This window comes from Chrysemys picta, chromosome 6 (genome assembly GCF_011386835.1).
Source record: "Chrysemys picta bellii isolate R12L10 chromosome 6, ASM1138683v2, whole genome shotgun sequence".
Lineage (NCBI taxonomy): Eukaryota > Metazoa > Chordata > Testudines > Emydidae > Chrysemys > Chrysemys picta.
This window is the reverse complement of record NC_088796.1, coordinates 46118632-46143967: the sequence shown is the minus strand read 5'-3', so window position 1 is coordinate 46143967 and position 25336 is coordinate 46118632. Positions and strand designations below refer to the sequence as shown.

General features: G+C 42.8%; 1 protein-coding gene across 2 annotated transcripts in view; it reads left to right on the top strand.

The window, feature by feature from the left end:
* IQGAP2 (IQ motif containing GTPase activating protein 2) overlaps window positions 1-25336 on the top strand; it is a 253895-nt gene that overhangs the window by 60823 nt on the left and 167736 nt on the right. For both annotated transcript variants that reach the window (XM_008167529.4, XM_065550077.1), the window contains exon 2: window positions 993-1092. In XM_008167529.4, the coding sequence (XP_008165751.2) occupies window positions 993-1092 (100 nt within the window). The remainder of the gene's footprint in view (window positions 1-992; window positions 1093-25336) is intronic.

Below are 25336 nucleotides of genomic sequence, written 5' to 3'. Positions count from 1 at the left end.
AATGCAACTATCTCTGGGGTGCAACCTAACTTCTTGACAGCACATAGCAATACTACCCCCACAATAGTTTTTAGAACTGAAAATGGCGGTTACTTTATCCAGTGGAGACTGCACAGGGAGAATTAATTACTTATGCTAGGGTAATGGAGACATGTTGTGCTGGGTGCTGTACAAACGTGAGTCCCCACTCCAGCAGCCTTACAATCCAAAAGAAACAAATAGATCAAAGGCTGGTGATGAGGAATAACGTGCAAATAGATAAGCATGGTGACTGGCATAGTTTTGTTAGTTACGGGTGGTGGTGGTTGGGATTTTTGGTTTTTAATAGGCAGAATGTAATTGCAGGACTTAGTTTCGCCAAGTTAGTGCCATAGAAGCTGTAGGCCTACGTTTTCAGAAGACTATGCAGGAAATTATCTGTGCAATCTTGGTAACTGTACCCACATATACTGGAGAAGTTATCCTTTGAGGGTCAGGACTTTAATTTTTACAAAAAAGGGAGGTTGGTGATGGGGATTGTATATAATGGAGTAAGAAGAATTCCAGTTAGAAGGTCTACTACCTGTTATCTTAGTATTTGCCTGAAGAAGTGGTTGCTGGGGAGTTTATCTTCCCTCCACATATTAAAAAAGGTGGTGGAAAAAAATAATTGAACTCTGCATGCCCCCTCAGATAAATAGTATGAAGAATCTAAAATCAGAGGGGAAAGTGTGAATGTTAGGATACTGAATGTGGTGCATGGAAGAGAGTGTTGGAGGAAATTTCCCCAATACTTTTATAAAACTTAAAACCACAACATTTTAAGATCTAACACGGTTAATCTTTTTTTACTTGGTGTGGTAAGAGTACTTCTGTATTTGGCAAATGTTTCTCAGTGAAGTCCTATAAAGAGCATTTTCTCAGCTGCAGCAGTTTTGTTTTGTTTTTTAGTAAAATTGCTTTGAGGGTCACCTCTAATTATGTGTAATTTGACATAGTTTTTCTGTTTACAGCTATTGTGGATGATGAAAGGCTTTCAGCAGAAGAAATGGATGAGCGGAGGCGTCAGAACATTGCTTATGAGTATTTATGCCATCTAGAGGAAGCAAAAAGGTAAATAAATAAAAATATATTCTAAAAAATATCCAATACTGAATTTTAATGTGTTGCAATCTCAAGATTATAGCTTTGAAAAAATTTCCTGAATGACCCAGTCTTATTTATGAAATTTTATAGAATCTTAAATAATACCAAGAATCTTGTGGTGAAGGGCTTTGGCTTTTATAATTCAGCCAGATAATAGTAGCTTTTTATGAAGTAGAGAGAAATAATCTTCAGAAACTAGTGGTCATGTTAAATTAACACAAGCAATGGGCACTAAAGTCTAACTGTGGAGTACTGACTGCACAGGGCAAAGGGTTTTATGAACAACATGCAAAAATAGAGTACGGTATGTGCTGGTTTCTTAAACCAGCAGTAGACCCCTCTTTCATCATTATTGGACTTGGGCTGGGGGAGGTGGCAAAATCACCTGCTGACGGAGTAGCATGATGTGGTACTTAATGTCACGTATACAACCATTTTTACACCTAATGACTACTCTTCATGTAAAAATTGATATCTAAGAGGCTCGTTCTGCTTCTGTGTTGCCTTTCCGATAACTCCATAAGGGTCTCTTTCCTCTTTGTGCTTTTCTGAGGATAAAATCTGTGGGAGGAAAGGAGAGTTCTCTTGGATGTTTTTATTTAAATACCACTCCTTCTCCTGTATACAAAAAAATTTCTAGATGACTTACTTTTTTCTGATTTTTTTTTTTTTCTTTCAAGATTTAAAATATTATTATACACATACAGCAGATTGAGACTAAGAGATTCAGTGTTTCTCCCTGGAAACTATTTTTAAAACTTTAAACTTTTTAAGACGTTTGTCTCCTGAAATGTCCCCCTCTCTCTAATCTTAACTGACACTTATACTTGTATCTCTCCTTTTTTTTTTTTTTTTTTTTTATGCCAACAGTCACTATGCACAGGAGTCAGCTGCCAATTAGAGAGACAAGGTGGGTGAGGCAATCTCTTTATTGGACCAACTGATGGGGGGAGAAAAGTTTGATTTTACACAGAACTATTCCTGAGGTTGGTCTAATAAGAGATCTTACTTAATCACCTTGTCTCTCCAATATCCTAGGACCAACAAGGCTATGACACTGCATACAGTTGCCAATTATCTTGCACCAGAGACATTATCATGACGACTTACATTGTCCTAAAGGCTCCTGCCTTTCCTCATTCAGCGTCCCATTTGTTATGCTGCTGTACTACTGTAGTGCACTCTACCGATCTCATTCCTCACTTCCCTTTCTTTGAGCCAGAGTTGTTTCTTTTCTATTTCTACCTTAAAATTAATAATGAAAGAGTGGTGACGTGTCTGCATCTGTTCATGCTCCGCTCACGTTTTTGAGATTCTCCTTGGCTGAAGTGGAACCTTAGATTCTGGAGCACAAGATAGCAGCCTCTAGCAGAAAATACGAGTCTGATGAACCACAGCAAACAGGACAGTGTGACCTCTGCCTCACAAGATGCGGGCCAGCAGTCTCTGGCCTTTTCTAACCTCGCTACGCATACCCTGCACACCACTGCTACATGCTGCAGTGACAGGCAGGCTGTACTCACGCTGCAGTGTATAGCTACAGGTGGCAGTGAGAGGTTCTGGCGGGAGGAGGCAGTGGGGAGCCTTTCCCTTCCGCCTCTCCCTGCTGGAGTCTTTCACTGCTGCCCAAGTCCCTTCACTGGAAGGGTTCTGGCAGCAGAACATTACACTGCTAAAAGTAGCAGTGTAGATGTAGAAAGCACTGCTTGGGAATGTAGCGAGCCATATGGGGTATATACACTAGGGTTCTGGCATGTCTGTACTTTACTCACCAAAGCTGTGCCTCACCAGCTACACACTCTTGTCTGCACGTCCAGCTAACACGGGTATAGTGTCTGTATGCTATACGCTGCTGTAAGTGTAGAGCTACCCTTTGAAATGCCTGCGACAGCTCGTTACCAGAGAGACTGGTAAGGCTGCAGACCTCTCACAACAAAACAGTGGAAGAGCAGCAGATGCAATGGCAACAGAATTCAAGCCTTAACCCAACCAGGATGTTTCCAGTCTGGGCTGTATGCTTGTATGCACCCATCACATCTTCAGTAAAGTCTTTGCTGCTGTCATGGAGCCCAGAGCCAGTTCTCAAAGTCCTGCAAAGTAAATGATCCAGAAATTACCATAAAAGAGGGGTGGGGGGAATGCTCTTTTTCCCTTACCTAATGTATGAGATCTCTCTGCTCTGGATCTTTAGTTCATGTTTTGTGTTACAAACTTTGCTTTTAGTTTCATGGGGGGGAACTTGAATGCTAGTATTTTTCAGCTCCAGAAACAATAGCAAATACTCTGCTGCAATTAAGGAGTGGTATTGTGCAAATACAACGTATGCTATTTTGGCCTGTTCTGAAAGGTTTAGTAAAAGTGTCAAGTGCCTAAAAGATTTGGGCCACAATATGGATATTGATCTATTGAGGATTTATACAGTACTGTAGCAGTGTTTTTTCTTTACTAGCAATGTGGGCCAGTCTTTTTTTGCACTGTTTATAATCAAAATATTGTGTCATAACAGCTGTGTGTTTCAAAATGCCAGAGTTAATTAAAAGGTGAAGAATGTGTACTGTCAGACTTTTTTTTTTTTAAATAGTTTGCACGCTTACTTTCTCTACCGCAGCTTTGAGAAATCCTCCTGTGTTGAATCTGAAAGAGGAATCTCTTGTCGTTGGTTTCTGTACTTCTGTAAATAGTGCCTTCTGTACTAGGTACAGTGTCCCTATGCTACTCGAGTAACAAAATAGGAAATTGATTTTTAAATATAATCAGCCGACTTGGAATATCTAGAGATCAGCAGTGTTTGTATAGGGTGTTATATTTGATAATCAAACATGTTTGTTCCATTGTGTTATACTACTAAAAAAAGCTACCACCTGTGGATGGCAAATGTAAATCCTAAAAGTTGTGAATTGAACCATTTGTCCTCAAAATGTCAACAGTATGGAAATGATCTAAGGAAAATGTTTTTCCACGCTGTTGAAAAATTAATATTCTCAAGTGTCTAAAATTTATCAAAGCAATAAAATTAAGATTAAAACTGCCAGACTTCCATCTTCATCTTTCTCTTCCTCCTCTAAGCAGTGTAGCATGGGTGCGTAGAATGGAAGCACACGTGAGAGGAAGCAGAAAGGTTTCCTTAGTGAGTTTTACAAATCCTACAGTAAAATACTGCAGGCTTCTTAAGATTAGTATTAAGCTACTATAAATAAAAAGAGCAGTATCTGTACCATAAGATTTCTCAATAAACATGCTAGTCTTGTCCTGCAAAGTGTCTTAAGAAATTGTGCTGTACACTTTTTAATTGGAATTAATTGAAATAGTGAAAGAAACTCTTCCAAACAGGTTTAAATGGTATTATCCTTGTAATAACTAGAATTTCATAGACACCCCCATCAACTTGGCTTTCATTTTTGCTTGTCTTTCCACAGAGCTGTGTGCAATAACTGTCTTGTTCTGGACAGCAACATAGATTTGAGTTATGGTAGCTGTCACTTGGAATTGTGGTGTGCTAGTTGCATACATTGAGTTTGTAATCTTGCATGGTTGGCTGTGGGGATGAACTCGTCCATGGAATAAGCTGGGACAGCTCCAATTGACTTGATGAAAATTACACCCCCTTATGCTAAGGCTGAATTTAATCCATAGTATCTCTATTTCATTACAATTTCTCCTTCCCTGTCAAACTGATTGATATACTTCATTTATGGAGGTATCTGTTGTAATTGCGTAGTTAAAATGGATCTCTGGTTGCAACTTTAAGCCTTGTTTTTGCCGCCTCCTTCTCTTCCCATTTTAATAGGAACAAGATATTCCTATGAGATATTGTCCACTATGGGATAGGGAGACTTATTTATTTATTTATTTTTTCATGGAGTTTTGCAAATGTAGGAAAATAGTTTAGTTTTTGAAGTGTCTCTATTCAAGATAAATGAGGCTTTTGGTGTTTAGGGGTTTTGCCTCCTCTTCTGTTAGAGGGAACCAGATTCTCAAGTGTAACTCTCCAAACTCTCATGCATAGTATAACTTTAAGTTGGGTATGAAATGGTCATTTATGACATTGGCTGGATCACAGTCAGCAAAGCAGCAGTGTAAAAATGTACACCGCTTAATATGCTTAACAGGTCAAGCACTGAAGTGCTTAACTGGTTCAGGTATAAGCTAATGGTGTGATTATCTGGCTTGTTATGCAGTACCTCAGACTATAGAAATTCCCTGAACTAATTTTGGTCTTTGTCTTGTCTCCCCCCCCCCCCCTCAAAGATATCCGTTAATTAAATTTTGATTTTAAAAATTGCCAATGATAGAGAATTCATCACAACCTCTTGCTGGTATGTCACTTCCACTTGCTCTTAATTTTTTTATATGCCTTATTTCCCATCCAAATTTGTCTAGTTTCAACTTCTACCCATTGTATTGTGTTATGCCTCTGCTTGCTTGAAGAGCCCATTATCAAATATTTGTTCCTCACATATATACAAACTAATCAAGTCACCTCTTCATCTTCTGTTTGTTGGAGTCAAGGGGCTTAATCTGTTCAATTTATCACTATAAAGCATCCTTTTTCTAATTCTTTAATCGTTCTCATGATTCTTCTCTGAACCCTCTCCAGTTTATCAACATCCTTGAATTGTGGATGCCAAAATTAGACTTCCTATTCCAGCAGCAGTTGCACCAGTGCTAAATACAGAAGTAAAATATCCGCCCTACTCCTACTAGGGATTCCCTTGTTTGTGCATCCAAGGATTATGATGGCCCTTTTTGGCCACAGCATCATACTGGGTGCTCATGTTTAAATGCCTAACCACGATGACACCCCCCCCCCCCCCCCAAGTCTTGTTCAGAGTCACTGATTCCCAGGATAGTCCCCAACTCACTAAGTGTGGCCTGCATTCTTCCTAGATTTTTCACATTTGGCAGTGCTGTTTGCTTATGCCCAGTTGACCAAGCAACGCAGAGCAATCTGGGTTGCTTGGTCATCAGTTAATCTGTCCTGTCCTCTTCGTTATTTACCACTCCTGCAATCGTTGTCTCATCTTCATATTTTATCAGTGATCATTTGATTTCTTCCAGGTTTGTTGATAAAAATGTTAAATAGCCTAGGGCCAAGAACCAATCCCTGAGGGACCCTGCTGTAAATACACATGCTTGAGAATGATTCACCATCTAAAATTGTATTTTAAGACCGTCACTTAGCCAGTTCTTAACACACACAAAAATTAACATGGCACATATTAAATGCATCATTCTAGATTTTCATCAAAATATTGTGCAATACCAAGTTAAATACCTTACAGAGGAATAAATATATTACATCAACACTATTACCTTTATCAACCAAGCTTGTAATCACATTTTTAAAAAAACAACCCTCAAGTTAGGCTGGATCTATTTTCCATAGATCCATGTTGATTTGACATTAATTATATTACCTTTCTTTAATTCTTTCTTAATAGTCCCATATCAGCCCCTCCATTATTTTTCTTGGGATTGTTGTCAAGTTGGTATGCCCATAATTACTTGGGTCATTCCATTTACTCTTCTTAAATATTGACAGAACATTAGCAGTCTTCTAGAACTTCACCCATGTTCCAAGAGTTATTGAAAATCAACATTAATGTTCTAGAGAGTTCCGTGGCAACTCCTTTATTTTTTTTTTCAACTCTTGGATGCAAGTTAATAAAATGTTAAACTTTTTTGTAGCTGCTGTATAACATTCTCCTGAGTCGCTATTGGAATGGTAAGGATTTCACTGTATGATATGACTAAATCATGTTTCCCCAAGTGCAGAACCAAAATGTCTCTTGAACACTCTTGCCTCTTCTGTATTATTGGAAGTTCTGCTACTTCCATCTAGTAACGGACCTGTACCATTTAAAAATACCTTTCTTATCGTCCTTAACTCTTCTTGTAGCGGTCTTCACTTTGTGTCTAAGCCAGTGTATGGTGGTTGTTTTTTTGTTTTTTGTTTTTAACTGGTGCAGTCTTCTTCCTTGCTTTGTGGGCATCTAGTAAAATGTTCTAAAACCATTCCCAATTATTAACAATTATCTGGGCAAAACTTGAAAGCTAATGTGCCCTTGTACCCAATTCATAAGATTAGTTGTTGTCCATCTAAGTCTGATGCTCAGTTTTGTGCATTGAATGGATCCTATTTAATGTTGTGTGTAACTGAGGTGGCCTAGTGGTGATTCATCCGGAGACATGAACAGCATGTATGGTGTTGCAGTCGCTGCACATCATGGAGCAAAGGTTCTGCACTGGGTCTGAGCAACTGTGTGAGAAAGGGATTTGGAGGTTGAAATGAGGGCTCAGGTATGGACAGTAGACTAGCAAATTGCATCTCCCCTTAATAGCTCTCCTAAGTAGAGCTCATAGAGGACTACTACTACTGTTGGATCTGTGCTGACAGTTATGGAGTGGCTTGTACACTGCTTTGTGTCCTGGCTTAGATTTGGAAGGATTTCATTGTCATTGCTTCCTCCTCCCCCCCCCCCCCCCCCCCAACCTCTGTGCAGGTTCCCTGCTAGAAAATAAGAGCAAGTAAGGTTAACTAGATATAGTATGCGTGGGAGAAGATTTCCATAGCACTCCCTAACCTCTATACTTGTTGACTTTTGACCCTTGAGAATGGGTGTGAATACATCCTATACAAAGGTGATTTAAGCAGCCCTAAACTTGGATTTTTATAAGGATTTAAAGTTAAACACAAAGCATCAGAGGACTGGAACGGATCTTGAGAGGTCATCTAGTCCATCCCCCTGCCTCATGGCAGAACTAAGTATTATCTAGCCCACTCCTGACAGGTGTTTGTCTACCCTGCTGTTAAAAATCTCCAATGATGGAGATTCCACAACCTACCTAGGCAATTTATTCAGTGCTTAACCATCCCGACAGTCAGGAAGTTTTTTCCTAATGTCCAACCTAAACATCCCTTGCTTCGATTTAAGCCCATTGCTTCTTGTCCTAGCCCCAGAGGTTAAGAAAAAACATTTTTCTCCCTCCTCCTTGTAACAACCTTTTACATATTTGAAGACTGTTATCGTGTCTCTCCCCGCCCTTATTGAATTTCATCCTATTTACTTCAGACCATTTCTCCAGTTTGTCCAGATCATTTTGAATTTTAATCCTATCCTCCAAAGCACTTGCAACCCCTCCCAGCTTGGTATTATCCACAAACTTTAAGTGTACTCTCTCTGCCATTATCTAAATCATTGAAGAAGATATTGAATAGAAGCAGACCTAGAACTGATCCCTGCAGGACCCCACTCGTTGCATCCTTCCAGCATGATTGTGAACCACTGATAACTACTCTCTGGGAATGGTTTTCCAACCAGTTTTGCACCCACCTTATAGTAGCTCCATCTAGGTTGTATTTCCCTAGTTTGTTTATAAGGTCATGTGAGACAGTATCAAAAGCTTTACTAAAGTCAAGACATACCATGTCTACCACTCCCCCCACCCCCATCCACAAGGCTTGTTACCCTGTCAAAGAAAGTTGTCAGGTTGGTTTGACACAATTTGTTCTTGACAAATCCATGCTGACTGTTTTATTTATCACCTTATTATATTCTAGATGTTTGTGTGTGTTTGTGTTTGTTCCATTATCTTTCCGGGTACAGAAGTTAAGCTGACTGGTCTGTAATTCCCTGGGTTGTCCTCTTTTTTTCCCTTTTTATAGATTGGCACTATATTTGCCCTTTTCCAGTCTTCTGGAATCTCTCCCATCTTGTGCCCTTAATAATGTCTCTTTGAAAAACTGCCAACTGTCTTCAATTTGTTTTTCCCCTTAGACTTCTTTCCCAGGGGAACTTACCTACCAACTCCCTGAGTTTGCTAAATTCTGCCTTCTTGAAATTCATTGTGTCTATTTTTCTGTTCTCCCTTCTACCATCCCTTAGAATCATGAAATGAGTTCATGATCACTTTCACCCAAGCTGCCTTCCACTTTCAAATTCTCAACCAGTTCCTCCCTATTTGTCAAAATCAAATCTAGACCAGCCTCCCCCCTAATAGCTTTCTCCACCTTCTGAAATAAAAAATTGTCTTCAATACATTCCAAGCACTTGTTGAATAATCTGTTCCCTGCTGTTATTTTCCCAACAGATGTCTGAGTAATTGAAGTCCCTCATCACCACCAAGTCCTGTGCTTTGGATGATTTTTTGTTTTTAAAAAAAAAAAAAAAAAAAAAAAAAGCCTCATCCCCCTTCCTCCTGGTTAGGTGGTCTGTATTAGACCCCTAGCATGAGATCACCCTTGGTTTTTTTACTCCTTTTTATCCTTACCCAGAGACTTTCAACAAGTCTGTCTCCTATTTCCATCTCAACCTCAGTCCAAGTGTATATATTTTTAATATATAAAGCAACACCCCCTCCCTTTCTTCCGTGTCTGTCCTTTCTGAGCAAGCTGTACTCTTCTATACCAATATTCCAGTCATGTGTATTATCCCACCAGGTCTCTGATGCAAACTGTCATAGTTGTGTTTATTTACTAGCATTTCAAGTTCTTCTTGCTTATTCCCCATACTTCTCGTATTCGTATACAGACATCTAAGATACTGATATGATTCCCCCACCCAGTTCTGTCTTGTCTCTCCTTTATCCCTGCTATAACAGACCATGTTCCCCCCCATCTTCTAGAACAGGCCTGGAGATAGCTATTCTGTTGTTCCACAACTAACATTTAAGTATCTCAACTGCATATATCAGAGGGGTAGCCATGTTAGTCTGGATCTGTAAAAAGCAAGAGTCCTGTGTCACCTTTAAGACTAACAGGTGTATTGGAGCATAAGCTTTTGTGGGTGAATACCTGACAAAGCCAACTTTGGTTTTGTGTGATTATAAACACCCCTGCCCTGCCCCCGCTCACTCTATCCCTCACCCCCCGTTGCTTGCTCATTTTCATTCGGCTGGGGCAGGGAGTTGGGGTGTGGAAGGGGGTGTGGGCTCTGTCTGGGGATGCGGGCTCCAGAGTGGGTCCAGAAAAGAGGGGTTCAGAGTGTGGGAGGCTTAGGGCTGGGCAGGGGTTTGGTGTGCACGAGGGGGTCTGATCTGGGGTAGGAGGTTAGAGTGTGAGAGGGGGTGTGGGTTGCGGGTTCTGGCCAGGCAGTGCTTACCTCAGGCGGTTCCTGGAAGTGGCTGGCATGTGCTAGGTGCAGGGGTGGATACAGGAGCTCTGTGCGCTCCCCGTGCCCGCAGGCACCGCCCCTGTAGCTCCATTGGCCATAGTTCCTGGCCAATGGCAGCTGCAGAACTGGTGCTTGGGGCAGGAGAGCAGTGCACAGAGCCCCCATAGCCACCCCTGCATCTAGGAGCCGGACATGCCATTCGCTTCCAAGAGTCTAGGAAGCCTGCCTTAGTTCTGCTGCGCCGCTGACCGGACTGCCAGGGATCCTTTTTGACTGGGTGTTCTGGTCGAAAACTGGATGCCTGGCAACCCTGGTGAGTTCAGGCACCAACTGCAGCATCTAAGCTTCTGTCCTCTTTTTAAAAACAATAATCCAAATGTGAAGTAAGTATAAACCAAAGCAGTGATGTTTGCAGACTGCTCCAGTGCTGCTGCTGCGTGTTGTTTTTGTCAAGCTGCAGCTGACTGAAATTGCTGTGATACATGTCAGTTTTCATTGGAGCATTTTGGAAACTTGGAGCACTAGTGAAACTGATACTCCAGTATCACTCACCTGCTGTTGATGATGATTGATGGGTTGGAAGCATGCATGTGCTCTGTTTGTTTGCTTGAAAGAAAGAGAGAACCAAATGCAGAGCCTGAGCAAGCGGTAGAATAACAGATCTTATTATTTGCCTTCTCCATCTCCATAGGTGCCGACTTCCCCTCTACCCAGGGGGTGCTCCACACCCCTCCTCTGCCCCGGGCCCTGCCCCTTCCACTCCTTTCCCCAAGCCCCTGCACCACCTTTTCCCACCCCGTCCCTGCTCCTCCCCCTCCGTTCTGGAGCCAACCTGCATGCCAGGAAACAGCTGTTCGTAGCGGGTGGGAGGTGCTGGGAGGGAGGGGGAGGGATGATCAGCGGGGCCGCTGGTAGGGGAGAGGCGGGAGCTTGGCTGCCGGTGGGTGCTAAGCACTGCTAATTTTTCTCCGTGGGTACCTATGGAGTGGGTGCCTATGTCCACCTCCATCCTTCTGAGCAGTAAGGAAGCTGTGGGTGCAATGTCAAAAGGGAAGAGACATAATGCTCACAGAAGGAGGGAGGGAGAAGGGGTGCCTCAGATCTCAGACACCAGTTATCCAGAGGCTAATAGAAAAGGAGCCAGGTCTACGGGCATTGCCTTGGCGTTTAGCTTTTCAGCTGGGTAATACCCCTGCACAGTGGGTGTCACCCGTTTTTCATATCTGGTGTTATCTAACAGAAAGATGACTAAACTTAATACCTGTTGGGTAAAATTTTCCAGGCCTGTCGGTGAGATGTGAATGGTCTGGTATGTAGAAGGGAGTAGGAGGAAGAATATGATGAGTTAAAAGTAAACAAGGGTCAGATTTTTCTGGGGAAGGGAAGTGAGAGGATGTATGGGAGAGAGCAGAGAATACGGGAAAAGAGGCCGTTTAAATAGGAGAGAGAGAAGGAGGATGACAAGTGATAAAACAGGAGGACTTGTGGCACCTTAGAGACTAACAAATTTATTAGAGCATAAGCTTTCGTGGACTATAGCCCACTTCTTCGGATGCATATAGAATGGAACATATATTGAGGAGATATATATACACACATACAGAGAGCATAAACAGGTGGGAGTTGTCTTACCACCTCTGAGAGGCCAATTAATTAAGAGAAAAAAACTTTTGAAGTGATAATCAAGCTAGCCCAGCACAGACAGACAGTTAGATAACAAGTGTGAGAATACTTACAAGGGGAGATAGATTTCAATGTTTGTAATGGCCCAACCATTCCCAGTCCTTATTTAAACCGGAGTTGATTGTGTCTAGTTTGCATATCAATTCTAGCTCAGCAGTTTCTCGTTGGAGTCTGTTTTTGAAGTTTTTCTGTTGTAATATAGCCACCCGCAGGTCTGTCACTGAATGACCAGACAGGTTAAAGTGTTCTCCCACTGGTTTTTGAGTATTTTGATTCCTGATGTCAGATTTGTGTCCATTAATTCTTTTGCGTAGAGACTGTCCGGTTTGGCCAATGTACATGGCAGAGGGGCATTGCTGGCACATGATGGCATATATCACATTGGTAGATGTGCAGGTGAACGAGCCCCTGATGGTATGGCTGATGTGATTAGGTCCTATGATGATGTCACTGGAATAGATATGTGGACAGAGTTGACATCGGGGTTTGTTACAAGGATAGGTTCCTGGGTTAGTGGTTTTGTTCAGTGATGTGTGGTTGCTGGTGAGTATTTGCTTTAGGTTGGGGGGTTGTCTGTAAGCGAGGACAGGTCTGTCTCCCAAGATCTGTGAGAGTAAAGGATCATCTTTCAGGATAGGTTGTAGATCTCTGATGATGCGCTGGAGAGGTTTTAGTTGGGGGCTGAAGGTGACAGCTAGTGGTGTTCTGTTATTTTCTTTGTTGGGCCTGTCTTGTAGGAGGTGACTTCTGGGTACTCGTCTGGCTCTGTCAATCTGTTTTTTCACTTCAGCAGGTGGGTATTGTAGTTTTAAGAATGCTTGATAGAGATCTTGTAGGTGTCTTGTAGCCATTTACAAGACAAACTTTGCCTCTCTACAAAGGAAAAAGGACACTAAACTATCTAAACTGCTACATGCCACAAGCAGCCACAACAGTAGTTCCCTTAACCCACCCAGCAATATTGTTAATCTTTCCAGCTATACTCTTAGCCCAGCAGAAGAGTCTGTCCTATCTCGGGGCCTCTCCTTTTGTCCCTCCGGACCCATGAATATGATACAGTTCTGCGGTGACCTAGAATCCTACTTTCGACGTCTCCGACTCAAAGAATATTTCCAACATACCTCTGAACAGCATACTAACCCACAGAATCCTCCCTACCAGCACTACAAAAAAAAGGATTCTGCGTGGACTCCTCCGGACGGTCGAAACAACAGACTGGATTTCTACATAGAGTGCTTCCGTCGACGTGCAAAGGCTGAAATTGTGGAAAAGCAACATCACTTGCCACATAACCTCAGCCATGCAGAACACAACGCCATCTACAGCCTCAGAAACAACCCTGACATCATAATCAAAAAGGCTGACAAAGGAGGTGCTGTCGTCATCATGAATAAATTGGAATATGACCAGGAGGCTGCTAGACAGCTCTCTAACACCACATTCTACAGGCCATTATCCTCTGATCCCACTGAGGATTACCTAAAGAAACTACACCATCTGCTAAAAAAACTCCCTGACAAAGCACAGGAACAAATCTGTACAGACACATGCCTAGAACCCCGACCAGGGGTATTCTATTTGCTACCCAAGATCCATAAACCTGGATATCCTGGACGCCCCATCATCTCAGGCATTGGCACCCTAACATCAGGCTTGTCTGGTTATGTAGACTCTCTCCTCAGACCCTACGCTACCAGCACTCCCAGCTATCTTCGAGACACCACTGACTTCCTGAGGAAACTACAATCCATCGGTGATCTTCCAGAAAACACCATCCTGGCCACTATGGACGTAGAAGCCCTCTACACCAATATTCCACACAAAGATGGACTACAAGCTATCAGGAACAGTATCCCTGATAATATCACAGCTAACCTGGTGGCTGAACTTTGTGATTTTGTCCTCACCCACAACTATTTCACATTTGGGGACAATATATACCTTCAAGTCAGCGGCACTGCTATGGGTACCCGCATGGCCCCACAATATGCCAACATTTTTATGGCTGACTTAGAACAACGCTTCCTTAGCTCTCGTCCCCTAACGCCCCTACTCTACTTGCGCTACATTGATGACATCTTCATCATCTGGACCCATGGAAAAGAAGCCCTTGAGGAATTTCACCATGATTTCAATAATTTCCATCCCACCATCAACCTCAGCCTAGATCAATCCACACAAGCGGTCCATTTCCTGGACACTACTGTGCTAATAAGCGATGGTCACATAAATACCACCCTATACCGGAAACCTACTGACCGCTACACTTACCTACATGCCTCCAGCTTCCATCCAGGACACACCACACGATCCATTGTCTACAGCCAAGCTCTAAGATATAACCGCATTTGCTCCAATCCCTCGGATAGAGACAAGCACCTACAAGATCTCTATCAAGCATTCTTAAAACTACAATACCCACCTGCTGAAGTGAAAAAACAGATTGACAGAGCCAGACGAGTACCCAGAAGTCACCTCCTACAAGACAGGCCCAACAAAGAAAATAACAGAACACCACTAGCTGTCACCTTCAGCCCCCAACTAAAACCTCTCCAGCGCATCATCAGAGATCTACAACCTATCCTGAAAGATGATCCTTTACTCTCACAGATCTTGGGAGACAGACCTGTCCTCGCTTACAGACAACCCCCCAACCTAAAGCAAATACTCACCAGCAACCACACATCACTGAACAAAACCACTAACCCAGGAACCTATCCTTGTAACAAACCCCGATGTCAACTCTGTCCACATATCTATTCCAGTGACATCATCATAGGACCTAATCACATCAGCCATACCATCAGGGGCTCGTTCACCTGCACATCTACCAATGTGATATATGCCATCATGTGCCAGCAATGCCCCTCTGCCATGTACATTGGCCAAACCGGACAGTCTCTACGCAAAAGAATTAATGGACACAAATCTGACATCAGGAATCAAAATACTCAAAAACCAGTGGGAGAACACTTTAACCTGTCTGGTCATTCAGTGACAGACCTGCGGGTGGCTATATTACAACAGAAAAACTTCAAAAACAGACTCCAACGAGAAACTGCTGAGCTAGAATTGATATGCAAACTAGACACAATCAACTCCGGTTTAAATAAGGACTGGGAATGGTTGGGCCATTACAAACATTGAAATCTATCTCCCCTTGTAAGTATTCTCACACTTGTTATCTAACTGTCTGTCTGTGCTGGGCTAGCTTGATTATCACTTCAAAAGTTTTTTTCTCTTAATTAATTGGCCTCTCAGAGGTGGTAAGACAACTCCCACCTGTTTATGCTCTCTGTATGTGTGTATATATATCTCCTCAATATATGTTCCATTCTATATGCATCCGAAGAAGTGGGCTATAGTCCACGAAAGCTTATGCTCTAATAAATTTGTTAGTCTCTAAGGTGCCACAAGTCCTCCTGTTCTTCTTTTTGCGGATACAGACTAACACGGCTGCTACTCTGAAACCTTTCAAGTGATAAAACAGCAAATCTAACAAAGGCCCTCTTGTTTTCATTTCATTTTGCTTAAAATTTCCCTGGAATTTATCAGTGTTTTTATTACAAAAATTAAACAAGTGAAAATTCGTGCAAAAATTAGCACCAGTTTTCTGGATAAATATCAGAATTAATAATGGGAAATGGTAGGACAGGAAGAAAGCAACTAATAAAGAAAACTAAGAGTATTGAAATTAGGAGCAGTTTAATGCAGTTAGTTTCATGAAAGTGTACCCTAACAGTAGATACATGCAGGTGTGTAGATTCCACTCATGATTTTACTTTAAGAGACTGTGTAAATGCAAGGCAATTTATTATTAACATAAACACATGTACCATAATCTGTGGTTTCTTGTATTTGAGTGGCCCAAAATTTGGGCATATTCAGTTTTTACTGAGTTCCTACATTTTACAAAAGCTGGAGTTTTAATTAAAAATCAATAAACTGAAAACAAGGGGCCTTAAATATACCCTAAGGAAAGGGAACTCCTCTGTGGTAGGGGAATATCTTTCTCTACAAGGCAGCCTAATCATCTCCAACTAATTTCCATTTCAAAAAGATGAGGAGAATGCTGACTGTACCAGATGCCTACTAGCCATAGTAAAAAAATAGTGATGTCAAATATCCCCTCCTATAGCCACATCCCCTGCAAGCTGAAGGAGTAAAACAATGAAGTGTTGTTTAATGCAGGGGTGGGCAAACTTTTTGGCCCGAGGGCCACATCTGGGTGGGGAAATTGCATGCAGGGCCATGAATGTAGGTCTGGGGCAGGGTGCGGGGTATGGGAGGGGGTGCAGTGTGCTGGGAGGGGCTCAGGGCAGGGGGTTGGGGTGCAGGGTGTGGCAGGGAGCTCAGGGCAGGGGTTCAGGGTGCCGGAGGAGTTCGGGGTGCAGGCTCCAGCCCAGCGCTGCTCACCTTGAGTGGCTCCGGGGTGGCAGCGGTGTGCAGTGGGGCTAAGGCAGGCTGCCTGCCTATCCTGGCCCCATGCCACTCCCGGAAGCGGCCCGCACTATGTCCCTGTGGCCCCTGGGGAAGGGGGGGGCAGAGGGCTCCATGCGCTGCCCTCAACTGCAGGCACCGCCCCCCACAGCTCCATTGGCTGGGAACGGGGAACCGCGGCCAATGGGAGCTTCGGGGGAGGTACCCGCAGGCAAGGGCAACGTGCGGAGCCCTGAGCCCTCTGTCCTCCCTCCTCCAAGGGCCTCCAGGGTGTGGTGCCAGCCACTTCCAGGAGCGGAGCGGGGCCAGGGCAGGCAGGGAGCCTGCCTTCATCCCTGCGGCACCACAGGGGTGGCAATCCCGCAGGCCGGATCTAAAGCCCTGATGGGCTGGATCCTGCCCGTGGGCTGTAGTTTGTCCACCCCGCTTTAATGGGCACTGTAGTTAAGTGAAAAACTGTCAACTTTCTAAGTGTAAATTACTGCATCTCTTGCTTGTTGTACATCTCCCTCCCCCTGGCCTTCCTGGCTTAACTCATTTTCCCTCCCCTCTTCATGGTGGAGATCTTAGTTCTGAAATTTTAAACTTATTTAAATAAAAGTGTTTGTGCTTACAAGGTGTAAAGATTCTATAATATTAATATATTTTTATTTGGAGCATGTTTGGTGGGAGAGAACTTCAATTGTCAGCCTCTACTGTGTTCTTCCTAGGCTGACAGCCTTGTGTCTAGATAAATGTGACTAGATTCATGATTGGGGTTTGTAGTTTTTAGCCATATACCTGAAAACAGGAAGTTCCCAGTATAAGGAAGCATTTTCATGCAGCCATTAATCTGATGAGTTTTGCCCTTGTTTCAGCTTTGTCTACGTCTAAAGCAGAGAATGTGAAAAGAGATTTGAAACTTTATATTTTCTGAATTTCTGCAATTGGATAAGAAAATTACATATGACATCTCATGGGAGAAAATGGTGGGCCTTTTTAAAAAAGGATCAAAACATACAAATTATATGAATTTTAAGTAATGAAACTTTTTTATGGCACTTACACTTCTCCTGTTTCCTCTGCTGCTGAGATGAAACTGCAGTAGTATTAAGTCTCAACTTTCTTATTAGTCTGATATCAAGCACTGAAATGAAAAGATAATGACACCTATCTGGGAGACCTACAGATTTTGCTGCAGCTTTGATGATCTGAAGTAAAATGTTGTTGTGTAGTGTCTGTGTGTTTCAGTGTATGTTCAGTGTCTCATTACCAAATTGATTTGAAAAAAACAACAACAAACTTGTTGCTTTGCATCCTCAGAAAACCGACTTTGATCTGCTGTCACTAAATAAATATATCTGTGTGTGACATTTCATTGCAATATTTATTCCCAACTCCTCGAGGTCACAGTGGTATCACATGATGATTTTTTTTTTATCAAAGTATTATAGAATCATAGAATCATAGAATATCAGAGTTGGAAGGGACCTCAAGAGGTCATCTAGTCCAACCCCCTGCTCAAAGCAGGACCAATTCCCAGCTAAATCATCCCAGCCAGGGCTTTGTCAAGCCGGGCCTTAAAAACCTCCAAGGAAGGAGACTCCACCACCTCCCTAGGTAACGCATTCCAGTGTTTCACCACCCTCCTAGTGAAATAGTTTTTCCTGATATCCAACCTGGACTTCCCCCACCGCAACTTGAGACCATTGCTCCTTGTTCTGTCATCTGCCACCACTGAGAACAGCCGAGCTCCATCCTCTTTGGAACCCCCCTTCAGGTAGTTGAAGGCTGCTATCAAATCCCCCCTCATTCTTCTCTTCTGGAGACTAAACAATCCCAGTTCTCTCAGCCTCTCCTCATAAGTCATATGCTCCAGACCCCTAATCATTTTTGTTGCCCTCCGCTGGACTCTTTCCAATTTTTCCACATCCTTCTTGTAGTGTGGGGCCCAAAACTGGACACAGTATTCCAGATGAGGCCTCACCAATGTCGAATAAAGGGGAACGATCACGTTCCTCGATCTGCTGGCAATGCCCCTACTTATACAGCCCAAAATGCAGTTAGCCTTCTTGGCAACAAGAGCACACTGTTGACTCATATCCAGCTTCTCGTCCACTGTGACCCCTAGGTCCTTTTCAGCAGAACTGCTACCTAGCCATTCGGTCCCTAGTCTGTAGCAGTGCATGGGATTCTTCCGTCCTAAGTGCAGGACTCTGCACTTGTCCTTGTTGAACCTCATCAGGTTTTTTTCTGCCCAATCCTCTAATTTGTCTAGGTCCCTCTGTATCCGATCCCTACCCTCTAGTGTATCTACCACGCCTCCTAGTTTAGTGTCATCTGCAAACTTGCTAAGAGTGCAGTCCACACCATCCTCCAGATCATTAATAAAGATATTAAACAAAACCGGCCCCAGGACCGACCCTTGGGGCACTCCACTTGAAACCGGCTGCCAACTAGACATGGAGCCATTGATCACTACCCGTTGAGCCCGACGATCTAGCCAGCTTTCTATCCACCTTACAGTCCATTCATCCAGCCCATACTTCTTTAATTTGGTGGCAAGAATACTGTGGGAGACTGTATCAAAAGCTTTGCTAAAGTCAAGAAATAACACATCCACTGCTTTCCCCTCATCCACAGAGCCAGTTATCTCATCATAGAAGGCAATTAGGTTAGTCAGGCACGACTTCCCCTTCGTGAATCCATGCTGACTGTTCCTGATCACTTTCCTTTCCTCTAAATGTTTCATAATTGATTCCTTGAGGACCTGCTCCATAATTTTTCCAGGGACTGAGGTGAGGCTGACTGGCCTGTAGTTCCCCGGATCCTCCTTCTTCCCTTTTTTAAAGATGGGCACTACATCAGCCTTTTTCCAGTCATCTGGGACCTCCCCCGATCGCCATGAGTTTTCAAAAATAATGGCTAATGGCTCTGCAATCTCACCCGCCAACTCCTTTAGCACCCTCGGATGCAGCGCATCCGGCCCCATGGACTTGTGCACGTCCAGTTTTTCTAAATAGTCCCGAACCACTTCTTTCTCCACAGAGGGCTGGTCACCTTCTCCCCATGCTGTACTGCCCTATTGATTTGGTTAAGAGGTAAGAACCAGAAAAGAAAATAAGTTGCATGCTAACTAGTACAAACACATGTTTTTAAGGCTCTCTACTGCCCTCAGAGGGAATGTAGGTAAACATTGTGCGTGACCTTATACATAAAATATTGGAAACCTTTTCTAGATAGGTGTCAAGGCTTTACTTCCCTATAGAAGATGTACAGCAAACTAGTGGTTCTGAACTCCAAATATAGGTTCATCAGTTGTGGGTGAGAGAATCCTACTACAGTGCAGTTAATGTTTTTACAAATAGTTTGCTGTGGGTATGTCTACACAGCCTGCAGGAGCAAGCCTCAGTTTGGGTTGATAGACTTGGGTAGTGAGGCTCGTGCTAGCGCTCTTTTTAAGTGCTGCATAAACAGTACTTTGAACTTGCAGCCCAGGCTCTGAAGCCCACTGCCCTCCCTAGGCTTCAGAGCCTGGGCTGCATAGACCTACGCTATGAATCTGGCTCCTGGGATGGGCTGAAGATGGGTTGTCTTCTATATTGTACAGCACAGAGCATGCTCTCCATACATGTTTAAGGCCCTGATTCATATGTATGTGCCTAACTTTAAGCCAGTTTCCCAAAGTGTGGGGTGCACCCGCTTGGTGTGAAGGACTAGCCAGGGGGTAGGGACAGACCTCTCAGTTGTTCTCCAGAGTCTTGGTTCTAATTTTAAAAAGGATGGTATAGTTAAGTATGTTATGATTACGACTAACTGATGCAGTGATGTCTTCCTGGATTTGCCCACTGCTTGAAACAGCAGCTCTAAAGCCTGAATTGACCTTTCATTTCAGTGCATCTTAAAATATTATGGGCATCTGAGTTAAGTGTCAACATTAATTTATTTTGCTGATCATCAAAGCATGAGGCAGGGGAGGAATGTACTATTACAGATATCTACAGCAGTTTCCCGAAGTCTGGGGCATGCCCCCCTAGAGTGCATGGAAGACGAGTGAGTTGGGAGGATGTGAAAAATGTATAAATTAAGATGTGTAGGTGTTTAATAGTGGGTATTGCAGGGTGATATGATTGGTTTTGATTTCGTGAATGAGGACTTGCTTACGTACAGGAGTAGTCTCATAGACTGCAGTGAGACTACTCACCTGTTTAAAAACTTTGCTGAATTAGGGTGAAAATCTAGATATTTAACTGTTAAAATTTTTGTTGTTGGTGGTGAATCTATTTCAGTGTAGAAAGAAATCCGATTTATCTCCAGTAACTAAAAGTTTTTTCCACTTAATGCAATTTTTGATCAGGGATGTCAAGCTCCAGGGATGATCCTGTATTTTGAAGTCTCACTCCAGCAACCATATGCTCAAAAGAATGCAGAGGGCTGCCATTGCTCAAAGGCATTGCTTTAAAGTGTCTCCAAGAAATTTTGATAGACTTTAAACAAAAAATCCTAAATTACAGTGCAGTTTTTCCATTGACAAGTCAGGGATAAGTTTTTAATTTTTTTTAAAGCTATACCTCTAAACTTCAAAGCCATTAATATTTAACTGCTAGACAAATGGCATTCAATACTTCCCACCCTTGTTAATGTCAAAAAGATATAGCCATGTTTCATTTGAAACAGAATTTTCTGAAGGTGGCGCATGTATGACTTATTCTGATGAGCTTAATTCAAGGCTGTACAGGAACAGTCTGTCTCCAGAAGAACCTTTAAAGCTTTTATGATGGCATTGCATAGCTGGTGCTTTTGTAACCTGATTACTAGAAGACTGTTAATTATTAATAGTTGGTTAGGTGCATGCTGTCGTGCCATTTACGTAACTCAGAAGGCTGTTAAGAAGTAGATAATTGATGATTACAAAGTCGTCTCACATACTACTTATAAGAACCTTTCAGTTATAATAGAGCAGTTTGGGGAGGAAAATACGTATCAAGAACTTTTTAGGGTTGGTAGATCTGCCTTCATGTTTTGGACTTCCAGATACCTACCTACTGAAAAGTTATGTGTGTGTGCATGAGCCACGTTGGCTCAAGTTTCTTACCAGCCTCTCACATGGCTGCTGAGTTTCTTTCTGATCATTTGGAATCTTCTCTCCAACAGTTAAAATTGGCATGAAATTTCTGCATTTGCAGTAGAATTAGTTAATAGCTCATCTGGATGGGTACAGCGGGCTAGAAAAAAATGAAGCATGTTGTACAGTAACATCAGCCCTTTCCAAGAGAGCTAAGGAGTAGGAAAAGCCAAACATAATTTTTCAGCTCCTATGGGAGAAGCAAAAGTAGAGATGTTAGAGTAGGAAATGTAGGAATTGCCAAACTGTGTCAGACTGTTGGCCCGTCTAGTCCAGTAACCTGTTGCTGACAGTTGCTAGTACTAGATGCTTCAGGAGAAGGGGGGCTGGGGGGTGTGTGTTCTTTTCCTGCGGTGAAAGATTCGGCCCCCCCCCCCCCAATCCCCAGAAATTAGAGGGAAACCAGTACTCCGTATTTTTGTGGAAGGTCCTGAGTGAGAACATCAGCCATGGTTGGAAAGAAAAAGATTGGTAAGAAATCTATCTTGAACCAAGGCTGTAGCTTATTAAGTCTTAGCCACTACAAAGAGTATTTTACTTTTTATTTGCTTCTATCCATTTGGTCTTTATCCTTCTATTTTAAGTGAGTTCAAATGCAGTCTTTTTTGTTTTTAATTTAAACCATCCCGGTGCAGAGTATGAGTTGAAGTGATTGTTAATGCCAGTTAAAGCAGCAAGCTGCTGTTTGTCTCTTTAAAGTAGCAACACACCTTATTACTCCTCTGAATTTCCAGGAGAGGGCTGGACATTTCAGGGTGGACAGTTTTTTTTTTTGTGTGTGTGTGTGTGTGTGGATATTCAGGTCTGGGGTTGTGTTGGAATCACCTTGTGAGTAGTAACCCAGGCTGGTGGAAGCCACGGTTGGGCTGTTACGTTGTAGGCAGGCTGCTGAGGTCTGAACACTGAACTAGTGTGCTCTGTGCATCCCACTCACGGAACTGCATGCTTCTCTGTGGGCTGTTGGTGTCTGGGCTGTAGGCCACAGCAGCAGAGCATTTAAGGTACCCAGGGTTGCAGAGCAGGCAGTGGCACTACCTCTTACTGGTCTGGGTTGCACCCCAGAACATGACAGGAAGGCAGCTGGGAAGCCCAGAGCAGGTAAGCAGTAAGCTGTGGTGGTTGTTACTGAGCTGGCTTGCCAGCCCTTACTTGGCAGATCTTAGTTGGTCAAAGAACTTCAGCTCTGCTGCCCAATATATATCAATAGTGAGAGGCAGCTGGGTGCTGCCAGCGCTTTGGAAGGATGTGAAGAGTTTGACAAGTGAGGGAGGTGGAGATGTGTGCAGGAATAACCGCAAAGCCAGCTGTAAGTAGTCTGAGGGTTTCTGTGCTCTGGAGAAGCTATGGTATGTTTTGAGCAGTAGATAGTAATAAATGGTGCATTGGAATTAAGGGTTTAACTGTCATGTTAAGCTTCCAATCTAGGGTATGTTTTTTCTAGTTTGTGTATTTCTGGCTTTAATTAGCCTGTAATTTGATTTTTTTTTTATTTAATTAAAAATGTGGTATTTGCAGCCCAGTGGGAAGCCTGCTCAGACACAGGGCAGTACGTTGTTTACCCCACAGATGTGCTCATTGCAGGAGTGCTTCTGGTCTCCTTTGGGCATTAATAAATGGGCTGCATCTGTAGGGGTGAAGAGAAGGAAGAGTTGCAGCTGGGCTTTCCCTTCTCCGATGATGGAAGGGGAGCTTCTGCTGATTTCAAGATGGGTGAGCATGGATTTCCAGAAATGTAGGGTGCTTAAATGGTTAGTTATACTCTAACCAAATGCTGCGTCGTCCTGTGTCCAAAACATTCAGGCAAGCACATAGCAAAGTTTGAAAATGACCTTCAGCTTAAACTGAATTCTTATACCTTGGGTTTCTCCTCATTTTTGACCCGGAGTATATTAAAACATGCAAGTAAAGATACTAAAACTGCTTCATTGTTTAGCAGAACAACTTTGGTAATATTTGATAAAGCATGTCTAAAATCATTGTTTTCTACACAATCCTGCCTTTATTCTAGTCTGACACTTAGACATTAAAATACCATTGAGTCAGTCTTCATAGAATATTTTCAAGATGAGCATATTACTCTGAGTCTCTGACCAAGGAGCCAAATAATCTACTAATCTTGGGCATTTATTCCTCCAGTGCATTAGTTAGAATGTTTAATTGTGCTTTCACAGTATGCATAGGATTTTATGTAGCATTCTAATTTTGTGCCTTCTGTTAAGATGGTTAAAGCTTAAACAAAACCTGTGACTCGGCAAAGAAGCAAAAGCATTTCTTCACTCAACAGATCTGCTGCATGTGTGTACAGTTTCAAATACTTGTGCTCATGATGATTTAAAAAAAAATTGCTGCATTTCATTGCTGTTAACACAGGTGCAGAGCCAGCACACCTAAAAAGAGTGAGCTGGAGTCTTTCTGTCTGTCAGGCAGTTTTATACTACATTTTAATAATTACACCTGTACAAACACATCGAGGGTAGTGGAGTTACACAGATATCGCTAGGGCCCTACCAAAGTCACGGTCCGTTTTGGTCAATTTCTCGGTAATAGGATTTTAAAAATAGTAAATTTAATATTTTAGCTATTTGAATCTGAAATGTCACGGTTGTAATTGTAGGGGTCCTGACCGGAAAAGGAGTTGTGGGGGGATCGCGAGGTTATTGTAGAAGGGGTTGCAATACTGCTACTCTTACTTCTGCATTGCTGCTGGTGGCAGCACTGCCTTCAGAGCTGGGCAGCTGGAGAGCGGCAGCTGTTGGCCGGGAACCCAGCTCTGAAGGCAGAGCCATTGCCAGCAACAGTGCGAAAGAAAGAATGGTATGGTATTGCCATCCTTACTTCTGCGCTCCTGCTGGTAGGGCGCTGCCTTCGGAGCTGGGCACCCAGCTAACAGTCGCCGCTTTCCAGCTGCCGATCTCTGAAAGTAGTGCAGAAGTAAGGGTGGCCATACCATCTCCTCCCCCCCCAATAACCTTGTGACACCCCCCCCCCCTCGCAACTTCTTTGGGCAGGACCCAAAGGATCTGTAGGGATCATCATATACACATTTTTACCTTTTATTAAACTTCATGGTGTGTTATAGAATACCTGCTGAATGTAAATTATATAATGTATTCCCTGCATGCTCCATACTTTTATGGGAAGGGACAAGGGTGGAGAAGGGGTCAGGTAACTTAGCTGTGTGGATTGCTCATGAATTTAATGGAATCCCAAGCTTGGTCCTTTTCCAAGATGTGAATGGTGAGTGAAATGCCCTCTATTGATAAGTCTCATTTTAAAATGCCATTACCTCAATGTTGAGGCTGAGACCATAAGCCCACAGGTTAAGCTTGTGACAGTGGTGGCCATTGAAGAGGTTGTTTTTTACCTACAGTGCACATAGTGGGTTCTGGCATTATCATGTTTATTTCCTGTTCTAAACATTGGCGAATGTGGAGTATTCCAGCCACCACTGTGTAGTGACTGTAGTGTATGCCGACTTCTTAATAGTGACTGTAGAGCATGTAGCATTTTGAATTTAAGACTGGCATAATAGAATAAATCAATGATTAATCTAATAAAGTATCCTGTCTCTGCTAGTGCGAATGCAAGAGGCTTCAGAAGAAGCTGTAGAACCTTAATAATGCATGGAACATACTCTATGGAAGGGAAATGAGGTCGTCTTCCTTAGCCTTGCTGGTGACTGTTCATGCCCTCTTACGTGTGAATTGCTGTTTCTCTCTACATAAAACTTTAGAGGAAGAAACAAACATTTGGGGCATGGGGCATGATGACATTTGGTAAGATACATAGGTTCTAATCCTAAGTGACTACAGCATGATAGGGAAGATGAGCATTGTTTTGGACATACGATGATCATGTCTCAGGGATTTGT